Genomic DNA, 17,747 nt, shown 5'->3' with positions numbered 1-17,747 from the left:
ACTGGAAAACTAAATAAAGTGCTGGCAAACAGGGCAAAGGCACTAAAGCTGAGAGAAGCAGCTGTTCGAGGGCTGGATTCTTTAGATACTATCTCAGTAGCAGCTATCTCATTCAGAAAAACTATTACACAAAAGGTCATGTTTTGAGAGTGTGTGCTGGCTCCTTCCTTACATCATAAAAGCGGTAAAATCCTTGCCACACCAGTGTTAGATTGCCCTGAAGCATATGTGTGAGAGAGGCTGCATTAGCATCTGTATGTGGAGCTGGATTGCCAAGAGACATAAATGTACACTTGCTTGAATTGTTTGGGGATGTACATGTACACACAGACATTCACTGTGTTGTCAGAGTGCTTTCATAAGACAAGGTTATCAGGCAGCAATGCTGGTTTAATGTATTCCTCCCCATTCATTCTCCATATTGATGTCTGCTGTGAGCTGAGCTGGGAAATTGATCTGTGCCTTAAAAAAATGTTTTTACAGCTGGATTAGTTAGCTGATGTATTTTGCAGCACAGCCTCAGATGTGCCATCCTGTGGGGCAGGAAAAATCAAGAGTATGTGAGGACAAGGTATTTCCTAAGCTGATACCATCGCCATATACTCATTTCTTGAAATCACAACTTCAAAGTCCCCCATTACCTTTGGCTCAGATTATTGAAGCAATCTGCAAACAGGATGATGTATTATCAGATTAGATAGTGCTCTGGGGCAGAAAGCTATTCTTCATTTCATTTCCTTGTTCTTTTCCGTAGTAGGGCAGGCCCACTTGCTACTGCTGTTTAACATACCTGATAGTTTAGCAACTACATTCTTCTCTAAGGGTTTGGGAATCAGTTCTAAGGCCTGGCATCAGAGCATTACTGGCACATTTTTAAAGAGCCACATTTTTATATTGTTTTCAGTTTGCACTGTAGGTGATTTTGAGTGCAGGTGGGTTGCTAAGGATAATGGTTGTAGTTTCTCACTTCTCACCTGACTTTCCCAAAGAATTATACCTCTGTTGAGCATTTTTCCTCCTCACTCTCCCCCCATGAGAAAAGTATTACCGTCAGCCCCATTTTACAGATGGCAAAGCTGAGGCATAAGGAATCGCATAGCAACCTATTGGCTGAACTGAATGCAGTTAATTGACAGGTCTCTTATTTAGACCTGGCTTCACATAACAAGGCAGCCTTCTGCCTATTGAGGTGTGGGAGATGCAAACTCCAGCCTCCCACATTTGAAATGGACAGACTGGCAGCTGGCTTGGGATCAGGTTACTTATTGGTACAGTGATTGGTGGGCTCATTCCACAAGTTTATCTTTCAAGGAATAGAGGCTGAAGTAATAAAAGGCCAGTAGGTGAGGCAGCGGGTGAGACAGGCTGTAAGTATACGCTGTGAGGAATACTGACAGAACAGACCTTGGAAAATTACAGGATCTTGATACTTACTGCCTCTATATTTGCTGCTTGCCTGCCTATCCTAATGTCTAGCCTCCTTGCCCCCCAGTTTTATTAGGGAATATTGTCCCAATTTATGAACCATTAGAAAATGAGCCATAAACTCTCTATAATGAGCAGACTGGATATGTGTGCACCAGAAAATGGTGCTTCTTTGACTATATAAGTGTAGCTTAAGTAGTACAACTCCCCTAGGGTAAAGACAATTATACCGGTGTAAAAGTGCATATCCAAATATAGCTGAGTCCCAAATGGGAAGGTACCTTTATACAAGTAATAACTAGGTCCACAGTAAGGCACAGTTTTATTTCCTTAACTTTAGGAACCTGAGGTGACAAAATTGGGAATATAGTTACTTTATAATTCATGTATATTCCAAGGAGACAGATAAAGCCTTCAGCAGGGGAGTTGGCCCACTTGAGGTCTGATTTACTGGCCAGTGGTGCCTGTCTCTCCTCACTGTCTGTGCAGAGAACTTCCACTTAACTAAAGGCACTTATCTAAAGTTTCTAAATTAAGTAGAAGGAATTTGGTCACAGGATTTCATCAAATGGATGGGGAAATTAAACTATTAGGAACAGTGTAGGATGGTTTGAATGCAGTACCACGCAAATTTTAGCAAATCCCAACCCTATTTTGAGATTTGGGAAAGTTCAGTGAAAATTTCTTTTGAGTAATTTTGACAGGTCTTTTGAACTTGTGAAACAGATGTAGCAGGATTTTCTTTGTCTTGAGTAGCAAAGATTCTGACAGATTTTTGACTCTCAAGATGATTAGGAGACTAAAACACAAGAGACTCTCCTGTCACAAAGGGTCACTGCTGCTATGCACTTAAAACTAGTTTTTTTCCTTCTGGAGGAATGGCTGTAGGCATAGTTCTCTCAGGAGTTCTTGGATGGAGCCATCTTCTTTGTCTGCAATGGCCAGTTACCAGATTTTGACACTGGTAGTTGGAGCATACAGGTCTACCTCCAGCCCACATCTGTCATACACAGTAGCAGTGACAAGCTCTGCCCTATTTCTTCCCTATTTGCCTCTTTTATTCTGGAAGTGATATGCTATCTGGATGAAGAAATGTTCTGTTGCTGTTTCTGAGTTTCCATTTTTTCTTACTTAGCCTAGTCTTGGGCATCAATATCCATCTGAGCTCTACAAGAACAAAAAGCCCCGTTGCTCGTCAAGGAGAAGTGACTACTGTTCTGGTAAGACTCCCTCTAACTCTTCCAATCTTAAGTGATCCTATTATATCAGAGAGAAATCCTGTTTCTTTTTAAAAGATTTTTAAAGGAAGCAGGTTTATTGTGAAGGAAGAATTGTTTTCCACAGAGAGGAAGACCATAATACTCCTTATGATATTGCTCTGCATAAGAAAAGCTGGCAAGATCTGGCTATGGCATCATGAACTAACAAAACCCAGAATGATACTGTTGAATGCATATTTCCAAAATAGCTGATAATGACTAAAGACAAACCTCACTTTTCGGGGTATTTTTTCCTGCAAGACTTACTCCTTGTTTTGCTCAAGCAACTGAGGTGCGAGAGCCAAGATTCAGTTATGGGATCTAGTTCGATATTTCAAGAAAAATTTTTTAAAAAAAGGCTGCTGTTTCTTTAATATTTGATTCTGTAAAGTCCTTGCATGTTGAGTAGTAATTTATTCTAGAAATGACACCATCAAATTCACTGTCAGGAACAGTGGTGGATGTTGATCTTTAAATTTCTTTAGTTCACGATGGCTTGTTTAATTGTGTTTATGTCAGCAGGGCATGATCATAGTCCTTTTCTACAAATGCCTACTAGTTACTTTTCACCCTAAACAAGCAGTCATGGAAACTGTGTCCAGATTTAAATAAAAGCAAATTTCCAAAGTTCTATTTATCTATATTCCTGTGCCTTTTTTCCTCCCAACCCAATGTGTGACAGGGAGAGTATCCATGCACTCAGCCAGTATGGCTTGAGCCATTATCTAATGAAAACCAATCAGCTCAACTAATCTCCTCTTTGGTTTTTTTTCAAGAAGTTCAGAAAGATAGGACAACTTCAACAACTTTTTTTTTTTTAATTTTGTTTATGGGTTTGTTTTCAGCTGTCCTGAAAGCATATATCAAAGAAAGAGGGTCTCATTACTTACCATTGGACCAACTGCCTTCTAAGGGTTTTGTAGCACTACCTGCAAAAGAGCACTGAAGATTACAGGGCAGACATGAGTAGCTTATCTTAAGTAACTTCTGTCCAAAGATTTTGCAGAGCTGTTATTCATTATTCATGTGCTATTATAATAAAGATAAGGGGTTTAAACATGACTGTATTTGAAAATAAATATTGTAAAAGTATATTAAAGCATTCTGTAAAGCTGATGGTAACCATAAAAGCAAAATCTGTACAAGTATGTGTAATATGAATGGAAAATGGAATATAGCCCCAAATCACTTTTCCCAAATCAGTGTTATCAGTTGCAGCTCAGTCTCAAGCAACCGCAGAAGAAAAGACACTCAACTGCTAATGATATGTATACTATGGAAACAAATATTCCACATATCCTCCCAAAACATTAGGTTGAACGAAATTATCTTTTAAGCCAACTGTGCTGTGTTTCTATTTGATATTCAGCTTCCTTGCAGCGATTGTTAAAATGTTATTTCCTTTATAGATTAATCTGTGATGAGACCAGACATCTTTTAAGAATATTATTCTCGTTCACTTTATTCTGTCACTTAACAAATTTATTCTATGGCTGGTGATTGAACATAACTATGCAGCACTTTTCTAACATCAGGTGCATCAGAGAGAAGCCATTATTCTAGAGCGTACAGACATGCACAGCCAAAATGATACAGTAGCTGCTGCCCTAGTAGACATAGTACGTAGTGTTGTTATCCAGATTGATTCAGCTGAGTATTTTTGCTGTGTTCCTTTGATTTATCTTTTATTACGGTTCATGTATCTTTAGTGGTTTGGGACTACATTCCCATTTTCCATTAAAATTCCATGCTTGCTCTGACTCTCTGGTTATAGCTGATACTCTCAGATTTCCAAGGTGCTATGTATCCTTGTACAAGTATTTTCTAACAACATGTGCATTAGACAGAAGGCCACAATTTCACAGTTCACAGGCATACACAGCCAAAATAATATGGTAGCTGCTGAACTGCAAAAAGGTATGTAACAGTGTCAGCATATGGTCATGATTCAATCATCTGAGGATTTTCTTAGTAGTCTCCTTTAATTAATTAATTTGTTAGTATTTTTTGCAGCTGGATGCCTGCTTTCTTTTGCACATGGATAAGGGTCAGTGCATAGTGCCATAATGACCATGCCGCCCATGGTGAATGGGTGGGTTTTCTCAGAACTGAGAGTTGACCGTGTCAGCTGATGAAATTGTATACTTTCCTAGTGCAGACATATCTTGTGACGTGGGTACTGTCATTATGGTATCAATTTTGTAATGGACATTTATTTCATTCATCAATAATAAAGTACTTGCGCAGAGAGAGAATGTGGGTTTGACTAGACCCAGCCCATTTCCTCAGCCCAGATAGTAGAAATTGCTATTTCTACTATAGTAGCACGATAGTAGAAATTGAGAGAAAACACCTGGTAGTTGAGGCACTGATTTGGCGCAGGAGAACATGGCAAAACAGTGTTTCAAGTCTCAGTCTCTCGCAGCCTTGGTGAGCCCTCTAACCAATGAGTTCTCCACTCTTCGGAGGTAGGAATCTGCCTTTTTGCAGAAAAGAAGGTCTTGGTTTTGGTTTAGTTCAGAACAAGAAAATATTGCAGAATCAGAAACTTTCTTAGCAGGTTTAGCATTATTCTGTCAGATTAGTATTATTACTGGCTATAATCTCTAGTAGAGAGTAGTAGAATTGAGGAGCTGCTCCCAATTTGTTTTACTCAGGTTACAGCACAGCAGTTGCATAGACAATTTGTCTGTGAGGTTGTCTGTCAACTTGTTCTTGAAAATACATGTTGCCAGGTAAACAATGAGCAAGTATTTTTACATTGTGTCATATCCTCTGTCTCTTAAAAGATGTACCTGCATTGTATCTAGATTATCTTCCAAGAGATCTGAAAAGATTAGAATATCTGCCTCTTTCACTTCTATTAAAGTTTGCACAGTTCTTGTGCTTTCCACAATCTTTTTGCATGTGTTGGGAGCACCCCTTTGAATTTTCATGAGTTCATATATATTGATCTTGTGATTAAGAGTTCTGGTCAAGGTGATCTGTTCCTATTTCCTTCTGAATGTCAGGAGAAAGCAAGGGGATTGCAGTTAGAAAACTTGATTATTGTCTCTCTCACTCAAGGCAAAGGGAAGAGAATAATGAGCCTGACTTCAGGTTACATGAGGACTGCACATTTAGCAGGCCTAATCAAGAAAATGGAATATACAGCAGTGTGAAGATCTGGGGAAATACTTATATCCAACATCATCACTTAAAGCTACTCTGCTAAGGCTGTGTAGGCAGCACAGAGTAGCAGATCACTCAGAAAATATAGTTCAGAAATTTGTAGCTTCTCCGGGTCCTTTCTGATTAAGAGGCACTATATCCCCTCTCAAATTCTGTAATGGTGCCTTCAGTTATCTGTAGGAGAGAGATGGGGGAAGAATTTACTTCATAAAAATGCAGTGAAATGCAGTTTACTCTCAAGGCTGATTATTACAGTTGTAGATAAAGTTTTATTTTGAAGGATGCTGGTTGACTTTTGCTCCATTCAGATGAGAATTTTTGTGCTTGACAGTGGAAGGAGGAGAAGGAACCAAATAAGTATTGAACATGACAATGAAAGAGAGTCAAAGACTGAAATGGGGAGGCAAAGATACTACACATGACAGCTTTTGACTAAGGCAGATAAGCTATGCTGCAACTTATCCGCAGTGTTAGGAAATGATGGTTTCCTTATCCCTTTCTTCCTTTTATTTTCTTCTTGAAACATTGTCAACTGATGTTATACAAATGCTATATCATTGCCCTTTGTGTACAAGGCAGGGCAGTCAGGATTCTCCTTGGGTGAGCCATTACCCTGTCTTTGTAGGTGGCAAATGTGGATAGTTTTGAGCATATGAAGCTGAAAAGATCTCTGCTCTTTCAAGGACTCATGTCTTACTTGCATTGATCCATCCTTCAAAGCTCATTTCCTAATGTCCTGTGCCTGATACTCTGGTACCCATATGTTTGACAAGGTTGAATTTCCTGACCATACTTTCTGCTCCCACTTGAAAATTTATTCTTTAGCTCCACCTCCTGGCTCTTGGTCCATGGAAAAGTAGACTCTCAGGAATCAGAGAGCCTCAAGAAGGGATCAGAAGTATTCATCCTAGTTTACAAATATTAGTTTAGAGATGTATATGGGGACATTTCAGCTGGGGTAAACCAGGATTTGTTGAGCCCACTCATACTGGCCTTCCACAGAAGCAGATGTTTTGGTGAAGAGGTGGACAATGGAAAATGTGGCTCATAGTTTCTGCTTTTTGTTGGCCTTTTGGTTTCTCAACTGTGGCAGTTTCGATACATGACAGACATCACAAAACAGTCTTCATTACTGTTTTTTCTCTAGTACTTCCTCAATCTCATGGGGGTGGGGAGGTACAGAAGAAATCGTCTGACACTGAAACATTAAAAAAAAGATCTCTGAGGCCTTGCAAAGGAGTCTTGATTCACACAGGGAGAACTGCTTTGACTGTGTTCATCCTATTGAACCAGGAACTGCCCAAGAAGTGAAGGAATAGAGCTTAGCCATCTGGATTTAAGAAGCTGAAAACCATGTCTCTTCCCCGACAGCTGCGAGAAAAGAGGTAATGTGTCTCTTCCTCCTCCCGCCTCCCCACAAGCCTCCATGTAACTGCTACGATCTGTTCATTTAATTTGGATGCAGGCTTCTCTTATGATTCTAAAAGGCTTCTTGTTATCATAGGTTCCAAACTATTAGGCTGCTCAGCATGGAGCAGACCATTTCTTAAATTGGAGTGGACTTTCTTCTTTTCATGGGGAATATTCACCACCTACGAAAATAGTGGGTCATTGTCCTCTTTGTAGCTGCAGACAGTTTCACTTTTACTGGGGTTTGTGATATGACTGTTTGTGATATGACTGGTTATATTTCTTGATCTCTGTGACCACATCCGTCTTCACAGTAAGTGGTAGTATTCACAGTGTTGTGGGTGGTGCTGATTCATATCATTCCCCTTGTACAGCAAGCTATTGCAAGACTTTGCATCATTACTTCAGCCTTCCCGATAGGCTATGCATTGTGGAAGCCCCTCCTTGGGGTATTCTCCTAACAGAATAAAGTGAGCGAGCTGCCGTGGTTTTTGTATTGTCAGAATATTTAACATTACATCAGCTTGGCATTTCTTAGATGATACTTTTTAAAGTTTCTCTTTTTCTCTACCTCATTTGTTACTATTTTTTCCTCATTCTTGATCCTTTTTACTGAAGTGTTAGTATAAATACCACTCTAACAACATTGAGTTGTAAGATTGAAGCAAAGGTGAACTTATCTTCTGTTTGTCAAAGATGTTGTACCAAGGAGAAAGTCCCAGAGGAAAAAGCACCTGCCAATTCATGCTGTTCTTTTGTGTGGACAGTACAGACAAAAAACATGAGAGTGTGGTCATATGGCTGCTCTTTAGGTGTTCCTGCAGGGATCCTTCCTTCTCTCTTGCTTCAAATCCAATACTGTCTAGGATCTGCAAAGCTTATTCTAACCTTGCCCACTATGATGTGTTCCTTCACACTTTTGTGACATTTTCAAACAAGTATCTTTGTGCTTGCTTCGGGTTATCTGCTGTGGCTGAGAGGTCTCCCTGTAAATATTTGCTAGGCTACTTGTTTTTTTTTTTTCAAAGCCTCTTTAAGAGTCTGCTTTACTGTGATGTTTACAAGAAAACTTGACATTTTGACAGCTGGTGTGGGCAACACTAGTTATGATATAGAACAATACTATGTCTTTGTTTCTTTGCTTTTTTCCTGTTTGTGCTTATCCTTCCATTGTTTCTTATAAGGTACATTGTATGCATCTTACACATAGAGTGTAATGCTTTTAGGAATTAGCTTTGTGCTGTCAGTTTCTACAGCACCTAGCACAACAAGCTCTTTTCTCAGAACTGTTCCCTATTCCCTACAGTAATGCAGTAATAGTAACAGCATAAATCATGGTATATAATAATCTCAGAATAAGAGATACTGCTGCAGAGCTGTTATTGTAAATCTACCAGATGCTGTAGGAAGGATTAAGAATGCATCCACAGTTGATCACATTTCTCAGCAAAAGCTTACCAGCTCAAGCATTTCTTTTGTAGACCTGCTACTCTAGCAATCCTAGGAACAATAGGATGTTTTTCAGGCTTGATGAATGTTCACAATGGCCAGTGACTCGTGCTGGACTTATAGAAACATGTCATCTCAAGATCAGACCTCCAGAGGAAGAGAATGACACCACGAGTTTCTAACGTCTTGGTTTTGACACTAGATAACGTGATCTTGCCTAACTATCTTTGTTCTGTATGGCATAGAGATGTCCAAAGGCTATTGCCAGTATGAGTAACCTAAATCTTTTGTTCTTGCTTCACAGTGATTTTGACCAGCTTCCAGATGATGTACCTGTTTCAGCTAACATTGCAGATATTGAAGAGAAGAAAGGCTTTACTAATTATTATGTAAGAAGGGAGATTTATCCTGTCTCTATATGCCCTCATCTGTGACTGGTTTCGTTGTGGGAAGCAAAATGCAGTTAATCTTGTGTAATTGCTTTTTGGCATGAATAGTTCCATACGGAGAATTTCTCAGTGCTTCTTTTTTCTGGAATGGAGGCTAGTCTATCACAGATTTAGTCTAAAAATTTATTGTCTGGGTGAAATGTGACAGAAGTATCCTCTAACATTGCTTGTTTTCTAAATTCTTACCTAATTTCTTATTTATTTCCTGTTAGAATGCTGTACCTTTGGTGAAGATAGTGGGAAAGGAATTCAAAGAGGGTAGAAGGGCAGGGTCTTGTCTTCATTATTCTGTGGTACTGGCAAGTTAGGATTGCTTCCATCTCCACAGAAGATAGCATATTAATAAATCATGAAAGAGCACACAGGAAGGGAATAGTAGGGAAAAGCACTATGAGATTTTCTGGAGAAGGGTTTTGGATAAGACCAGCTCAGTCTGACTTCTGCAGGCTATGCTGCTTTTGCTGGAGACATTGCTCATAAAACTTTCCCACTGCAGTATGCAGGTTTTGCTGTGGAATATAGTGACGTTTGGTTGCTCTGTCTTTATGTTTTCTGAAGGATCTCGCTGCAATGTGACTCAGAGGTCAGTGCATGGAAATCATGGGCTCCTTTAGAGAAAGCAATTTTGGCAAGAGATAAGAAATAAAGATAGTGGTTGGAGGAGGTCAGACCATAATTTCTGAAATTGTGTACTTTAAAGTCAAAAAGCAGTATGAATGCCTTCAACTCTGAAAATCAATTCATTTAGATGTCTGTCTATAGATTTAGATGTCCAAAGCATTCTACTGTAAAATATTTGTATTTATCTCCCTAATATGTTTTGTTAGTCACTGAGGGAAGGTGTGTAAGCACAAAGTAGCATCTAATAATTTCAGGTTTCCTTTTAAGATTATGTAATAGAAAGCAGCCACAGGGACATGATCCATGGAAAAGCTGGACCCACACATATACCACACTGGCCAGTGCTAACTTGTTATTTTCTAGTACTTGAGTCTGCAGATGCTTAACTGAAGGCTCGCTTTCCACTCTGCCCCTAAGACAATATTCCCACTACTGGAGCACTGATCTTACGTTCCTATTGTATGCCTTACTTTCATTTGGTAAGCATTAATAAGTATGAACATCAGCCTGAATCCCCCTTCTTTGTTTCAGATGTTTGTCATTGAAGTAAAGCTTAAGGGTGGTGGCAGATACTTAATTTTCCGACGCTATCGTCAGTTCTATGCCCTGCACGCCAAACTAGAGGAGAGATACGGGGCAGAGAGCAAAGACAGCCCTTTTACCTGCACACTCCCTGTATTGCCAGGTAAGCTGTCAGTACCAAATCTGTGTGTGATTAGCAGCTTTCTCAGCCACAGGCTGTCCTAAAGAGGAATGCATTGTAGGGAAGTAGTTGTGACAAGGAATGAGTTCCCAGCTGTGGATGCTGGAGAAGTCAAGTTCCATTGGCAGTCCTTCCACTTGTGGTGAAGTTCATTTAGAAACCTAAAATCCTTTCGAAAATATGTATTTTCCTGGAGATCCTACTTTCTCCTGATTGCTTCGTTTCTCTGACAGCCTCAATTTTTTTTCCTCAATAACTGTCACAGGTTTTATATTTTCCAGGGAAAGTTTATGTTGGGGCCAAAAAGGAAATTGCTGAGAACAGAATTCCTATCCTGAATGTCTACATGAAGGTAAAACTTAATTTTAAGGTAGAGATTGCACTGAGCACTGCAGATACTTACCCCTTGAAATCAGCTAAGAGAGACAGTACTGTTGTAGTCCTAGGTATTTGCTTCTCTCTGTATTGTTTTTCCTGAAGACACAGTGTCCACACTGTGGGACAACCTGCAGTCCTATTCCCCACATTGTTCGGACTGTAGGATCTGCCAGAGTATGCAGTTCACAAAGGCTCACTCCCTGCCTTCACATATAGATAAATATTCTTACAGCCCCCCCCTCCCCCACCCCAAGATGTATGAGGAAATGGTGAATCTCCAGGTGTTGGTGACTATGGAGTTGGTATGTGCACCTAAGGGACTAGGAGAGTGCAATGGGCTTCTGGGTGTACCTGCCCTACAGTGAAGGCACAGCAGTAACATCAAGGAGAAAAATTCTTTGTGTGCAGGTTAACTGAAGACCTGACTTTAAATCAGTAAAAGTCTGAAGCACTGGCCAAGACTTCCAGTACTTAAGATTGCCTTTTTTCCACAGTCATTCATGTTCTGAAGGGAAGCATAAAGAGCAATTTACTCCTTCTGCAGTAAATCAGGCACAAAAAGAGTGAACCAATACAGACCAACTGCAGGAGTAAACAGGAGAAACTGTTAGCTGTTCAGCCGTGTCCTGCTGAGTGAGAAGGGAGAGGAGGGAGATTTCTGGCAGTAATGAATATCCTTCATGATCCTTTAGGTCAGAGAGGCATATTTGTTACATGTAAATAAATAGAGAATTGGTCTCTCCCACTGTTACACTCTGCTTCCTACTTGCTCTTGGCACAGAACCTGCTCTGCCTACCGGTTTGGGTGTTGATGGATGAAGAGGTACGGCTGTTCTTCTACCATTCAACCTTTGATAGTGAACAGGTGCCTCACAGACTGAGACGGCTTCGCCCACGGACGCGCCGAGTGTAAGTGATTGACGTGTTTTTTCAGCTTGATGTAAGAGAAGCTGTCCAGTTTTGGGGGGAGAGAGAGATGAGGAACACCACTGTGTTTCCCAAGTGAATCCATGAAGTCCTCGTATGAGGATCTTTGTCGTAGAGTGAACACAGGGTATTTCTTGTTTTCAGTAATCTCAAATTTTTAAAGTGGATGTGGTACTTGTATTAAAGGAAAATTCCAAAATGAGAGTACAGCTTGCTTTTAAAAAAATGCTGCTCAGCTCTATCTGTTGATAATACTCTAATGGTAATATCTGTTATAATGTGCAGAATATACTGGCCAAGCTTAAGGACATAGGCTTGCATCACTGAAGTGAATGTGAGTTTTGGCCCTGAATTCAGTGAGGTCTGGTTCAGTCACTAAATGAAGCTGAATACTTAATTTGTTCCTGTCATTTGTCTAAACAGGGGCCTGTCCTACATAGCAGCATTGACACCCCTTTGGAGAACTGCTAAGCAGACATACTTCATTACCCTTCAGACAAATTAATTCTCCTTTCAACATAGCAAAGATAGACCTGCTTCCTTTTGATGTACCTCAAACAGTGTGAAAACTGCATGTGTATGCATTCCTGGATGTATGTATGGTGGCAGGGTTTGAACTGAATGCCATAAATGCTAGAAACAGGGATGCCCAGAAGGCAGAGTAGGGGGGCTGAGCAGTGCTGTGGAGAGGTCCAGGATACTGACTGTATTGAAAATTCCATCTGTTCTCAGCAGCAGACATCATCAGATTGCTGCTGCTCTGCACTGCAACTGAGAGAACTAGGGCATTGTTGTTCCATCCATATTTATTTACTTCAGTGCTCCACACAGATTCTCATGCAGCTTCTCCAGTGATCTATGGCTTGCCTTGCCTCTTAAATAATGAAAATGCAGACACTGTGCTACTGATTGTGTAGTATTTTTGATGACTAGAAAGACATATTTACCTTCCTGTTATCTCCTTTCTTCCCAGTAAAAGCATTTCACCTCAAGTGCCTATTTTTGACCGCCTGGCAGCTCCGCGGGCTGAGGTGAGTACTCTGCACAATCTGTCATAGGATAAGAGATTAAACTCTGTTTTACTTTGGTATCTCATCGATCAAATTGCCTTTTCCAATTAGAGCTTGGGGAAAGAAGGGAAAGTAAAATCGACACAGGAAAGCAATTGATTTTAACAACAGGAAATGAAACAAAGGATGGAAAGAAGTGTTCTTTTCCTCCCTACTGAATAATAAGAAGGTCCATTGTGAAGTCAGAATGACAGGAGATTCAAATTGAGAGACATGTACAGCTTACTGCCAAATGGTCCACATTTACATAGCGTTACCCATAAATTAAATTTAAAGCTCAAGCTTCAGTCTCATTGACTTCAGCATATGTTTAAAAGCTTTGCAGGTGAGGTGTCTTAGTATTTTCTGTAACGTAAGTGTTCTACTGAAAAGTGCCTATACCCTTGTCTTTTGCTGTATATTGTCTTGGTATTAAGCACATGGAACTGCTTTGTAACCAGTATTTGTTTGAACATGGTCTTGCTTTCTGGAACATGAGACTTAGCCATGTAAGATTAAAAAAACCCCACGCAAGTACTTTGAGGTTTGTTGGTTTTGTTTTTTACACTGAATATGGCAGGTCTTGGATCAGTCATATCTCTTGGGTTTTATCTGAATATACCTACCAAAATAGATGAAAAAAGGCTTCTGGAAGAGCTATTAAGTAGACATATGAACTGCTAGCACAACAGTAGCCATTGTCTTTTTTTATTAGGAGAACTCCTGGCATTAACAAGACCACAAGAACCATCTCAACATAGAATAAGGAACACCTTTTCATTTTAGCTCCTCTAAGAGCATTTAAATGGCTATCATGTTCTCTAAGGAAAATGGAGGAGATGTGCATTTTTGATATATGTCCACTTTAATTATTCAAGAACAGCTTGTTAGGGTGGTAGCATGTGCTTACCTCCTCCCCCCCCCCCCCCCCCGCCCCCCCCGCCCCAAAGGGGGCATCTAAGTTCCATTTTAACTACATGTCAATTTCCCAGACTTCCCCAAATCTCTCAGTTCAGCATACAGGCCTGAAAGCTAGAGGTATCAATAACAGTTAGTTACCCTTAAATTAGGTCACAACACTTTTGCAATTTTTTAAGGCTCTCTCTGATATTTTGCAGAAAATCTGAAAGCTGTAAAACTGCAACCAGAAATAATATATATTTTTTCAATTCTCAGGTTTTCAAGTTGTCAGTTGTCTTCAGATCTGTTGGCTTACTTGCTCTTAAGTGTTTTCAACTTCTTTATATTTATTTTTCTGGTGCACAGTGTCCTGCCACTTTAAGAATCCTAGCATGTAGCTCTCTGAGCTGTGTTTATCCTAGTGCTTTCACTACTTCTTCAAAGCTTTTTTGTGTGTGCTGAGTAGGAGAAGAAATTGTGAGAACTGTAGACTATGGTCATATATATGACCTTACCCCAGAAATATGTCTGTGATGACAAAGTCCATACCATCGTGCTGCTTTATGCTTTCACCCCAAGAACAGAACAGAAAGAAAGATTCACTTTTGTAATTCTGTGAATTAATAATGTCAGTGTTATTACTTTCCATAGGCATTGTTTGATTTTTCTGGAACCAATAAACTGGAACTCAGCTTCAAGAAGGGAGACTTGATCTATCTACTCAGCAGAGTAAACAAAGACTGGTTGGAGGTAAGACTGCAATAGTGGTACTGAATTCTTAGCATACAAAGTATATGAGTAGAAAGGGCTCTCCTAGTCCTTGGGAACTGTCTCTTCCTTTCAAGGAGAAACTATCGTAATCAGGTCTTACCGTCAAGAATAAATCCTTGACTCTGAATTTGAAATTGTTTCCTTCCTTGATGGTTTTTAGCTTACAAATTTTCTGCCCTCTAGACTTCAGTTTTCGTTTGCATTTGCTTCTGCTGGAATGTTTTTAAATTCTTTGGAAGTGATTAGAACACAAAAAGGCCACAGAAAGGAGATGGAAACTCCATTCCAGTGATTAATTGGTTTCTTGCCTCAGGGTGAGTTGCTATATATTTCATGCTTCATACCACAACACACGTCAGCCTGATTAGAGAGAACTTGGGCAATGCAGCAGGGTTCTGAAAAAGGATGAGGAGAACATACTGTGTGTTTGCTGATATGATATCTCTGCTTGCTCAAACACCACAGCCTTCTTTGATAACCATCTGACTTTCATTTTTTACACACTGTTTCACTCCCCTGCCTTGTATTTGACTACACAATTGTATAATCTTTTTGTAGGGATGCCATCAGGTCCCTTCCATAGCCTTTGTTTTCTTGATTATAGTAGAAAAATTCTTACTGTTGTTTCCATGGAAATTAATTGACTTCCAGAACTTACTGTGTGTGGCCAAAATGGCATGGTTTTCTTCATTCTAACACTTCCTATCATTCCAGGGAACAGCTGATGATGCCACTGGGATTTTCCCATGTGCTTTTGTGAAGATCATAAAAGATTTACCACAGCAGGAAGACACAGTTAATAAAGTTCGCTGTTATTACCATGACGAGACTGTGAGCACTATCAGGTAATAAGAAAGTAGTCTTCCAGTTTACTGCTGAAGAAATGCCGACAATTCTCTTTTCATGATATGTAATGATTAGATTTGTTCTCGTTACAGGGATATCTCAGTGGAAGAGGATCTGAGCAGCATTCCATCATTCAAAGATCTCATGGAATTGATAAGGTACAATGCAAGCAGTTAGTTGTATGTTTAATATCATTTAAACATTTGTCAAGTTCTTTACAGTCCTAGATTTTCCACATTCTACTTGGTCATCACCATGTTTTGGGTGTGAAATACTTTTCAAGTGTCCTGAAGAAGTTGTACTTTGACTTGGCCCAGGGCCATATGTACAGACACTAGTCTGCCTTGGGATTGTCAGTAAGTATGGAATGCCACACACTTCTAACTCAATTACGCTGGGTAGAAGTTTCCATTTCTTGTTCTAAGATCAGAGCCATACCCCCATGCAAGGATCTTTTGCCTAATATACTTCTTCAGGATGCAGGACACTGCCTTCTAACACCTGTTAAACGATGTTAATCTAGTGTTGAACATCAAAACATCAGAACATCAGATATTAGTAATAGAACACCTGTGCTAATATTCTTCCATTCCTTAACCTGCCCTCCCCTCAAAAAAAAGCAACCATAAGTAGGCAAAAGTGGGTAGTTACTACAGTCAACTCTTATGTATGGGAATTTTATCAAACTCACAGGCTAATTGTGCCATGCATGTGGTGGTATTGGAAATGGTTGTTGATTCTGACAGATTCCTTAAACACAACACAGCATGAATGTGGCTGTACGATTTCTAGTACTAGCTGTATCAAGAATGCCAAGACACCCAAGGCTTTGTGTGGCTTTTAGCAGAATGAATTAGATTACCAGTATATTGTTCATCATGCAGCACCTCCCAGGCATTCCTTGATTTCTGGGGATCAATCCATTTCTTTTCTACCAGGCGAGAGTTTGACCAAGATGACATTGTTTTGAATTACCGGGACCTTGATGGTGACCTGATCCGGTTGCTCTCCAATCAGGATGTTGAACTCATGGTGTCTCAGAGCAGGAGAAGGCCCTCTGAGAAGCATTTCTTCCCTTGGAAGTTGCACATCACTCACAAAGATGACTTGGGTGTCTACAACACTAGTCCAGGAATAGGTGCTACTCAAACAGTGAGTGCAACATAAGTGCTATATGGAAATGTTCCAGTAGGTAGCTATACAGTCCTTCTGTCATCCCTCTCTGCAGACAGTTTCCTTTAACAAGCCTTTGAAGTGAGCTTGAAAAGAGTAATTTTTAGTAATATATTACCTTTCAATGTAAAATTTGTACTTGGTTAGCTTCTTCAGCTTTGTAGTACTCCTCTGTAATAGAGACATCTACATAGGGACCAGAGAAAGTGAGGAATAGAGAAATAAAATCACTGTCCGTATTCACAAAGCTAGTCAGTGTTAGCCTGCAGTAGAGGTTTAGTGTTCTGAGCCCCAAGACCTGCTCTAATCTCTATTCTTGCTCCCAGAGCTAGTTATTTGTCCAGAATGTCTTCATAAGCTTTTTTTCTAGACTGCCATAATTTTCTCTTCACTTGCTGATATGAAGGTTTGTGTGCCAGTGCTTATGAATGTGTAATTATTTCTGTCACGTGGGAGTCTGACTGGGCTTTCAGAGTTTGTTCTGGAAGCATCAAGAAAACTTTTTCTTATTTCAGTGAAGAAATTGCAACCCACCTTTGCTTTCTTCTTTCCACTGACCAATATTTTGAATTCTGTGAATCAAACCTAGTACACCTATGGTGTTCCTCATAGACCTTTTTGTAATTGTACAGACTACTTATTTCCACATTCTGGGAAAATTTGTGTGATGCCAATTCAAACAGAATTCCTTCTCTGTCTATCTTCTGCTTTCTGACACCTCCTTGCAAAGTAGAACTAACAAATTACTGTATCAGATTCTTCAACAAATAAAGTTACATATGAATTTGTTTTATCAGTTTCTATTCAAAAGGGGTTTTGGGGGGGGATGAAATAATTCTGCTTCTTTTTTTTTTTTCTTGAAAGATAATTTTGACGAAGAGTTTGAATGTAACCTATTCAGATTTCCTTAAGGAGTAGTTCATTGTTGAACAAAAATATATCTCGCAATAATTTCTTTAATGGTCATGCAATTAAAATATTTTCTTCTTGAACAAATTTACTGCTGCTTGTAAGATTTACAAGTTACGTATGTTTTACATAAATTGTTTGATACCTAAAATGCTGTATTCTAAAGACACCACGCAGTCATGGTGTTAAAAAAATACCACCAAGTATAAATATAATCAGTAAAAAATATGAAGTTAAAAGAGTTTTCAAACACCATGCTTTGGATTTGACTGTTAGTTTCTGTGGCATTAAGCTACAGTTCCTCATT

General features: G+C 39.6%; 1 protein-coding gene across 1 annotated transcript in view; it reads left to right on the top strand.

The window, feature by feature from the left end:
• Window positions 1-17,318, top strand: part of NCF4 (neutrophil cytosolic factor 4) — a 37,639-nt gene extending 20,321 nt beyond the window's left edge. Inside the window, exons 2-11 of the mRNA XM_069807322.1 lie at window positions 7,149-7,240; window positions 9,019-9,103; window positions 10,316-10,469; window positions 10,769-10,839; window positions 11,647-11,774; window positions 12,766-12,823; window positions 14,393-14,491; window positions 15,227-15,357; window positions 15,451-15,516; window positions 16,297-17,318. Coding sequence (XP_069663423.1) covers window positions 7,209-7,240; window positions 9,019-9,103; window positions 10,316-10,469; window positions 10,769-10,839; window positions 11,647-11,774; window positions 12,766-12,823; window positions 14,393-14,491; window positions 15,227-15,357; window positions 15,451-15,516; window positions 16,297-16,525 — 1,053 coding nt within the window. The 5' untranslated portion in view covers window positions 7,149-7,208 and the 3' untranslated portion in view covers window positions 16,526-17,318. The remainder of the gene's footprint in view (window positions 1-7,148; window positions 7,241-9,018; window positions 9,104-10,315; window positions 10,470-10,768; window positions 10,840-11,646; window positions 11,775-12,765; window positions 12,824-14,392; window positions 14,492-15,226; window positions 15,358-15,450; window positions 15,517-16,296) is intronic.
• The last annotated feature ends 429 nt before the right edge of the window (window positions 17,319-17,747 follow it).

The sequence above is a fragment of the Haliaeetus albicilla genome, chromosome 19, assembly GCF_947461875.1.
Source record: "Haliaeetus albicilla chromosome 19, bHalAlb1.1, whole genome shotgun sequence".
Taxonomy (NCBI): Eukaryota; Metazoa; Chordata; class Aves; order Accipitriformes; family Accipitridae; genus Haliaeetus; species Haliaeetus albicilla.
The sequence above is the reverse complement of the archived record's forward strand: the minus strand, read 5'-3'. Positions and strand labels throughout refer to the sequence as shown.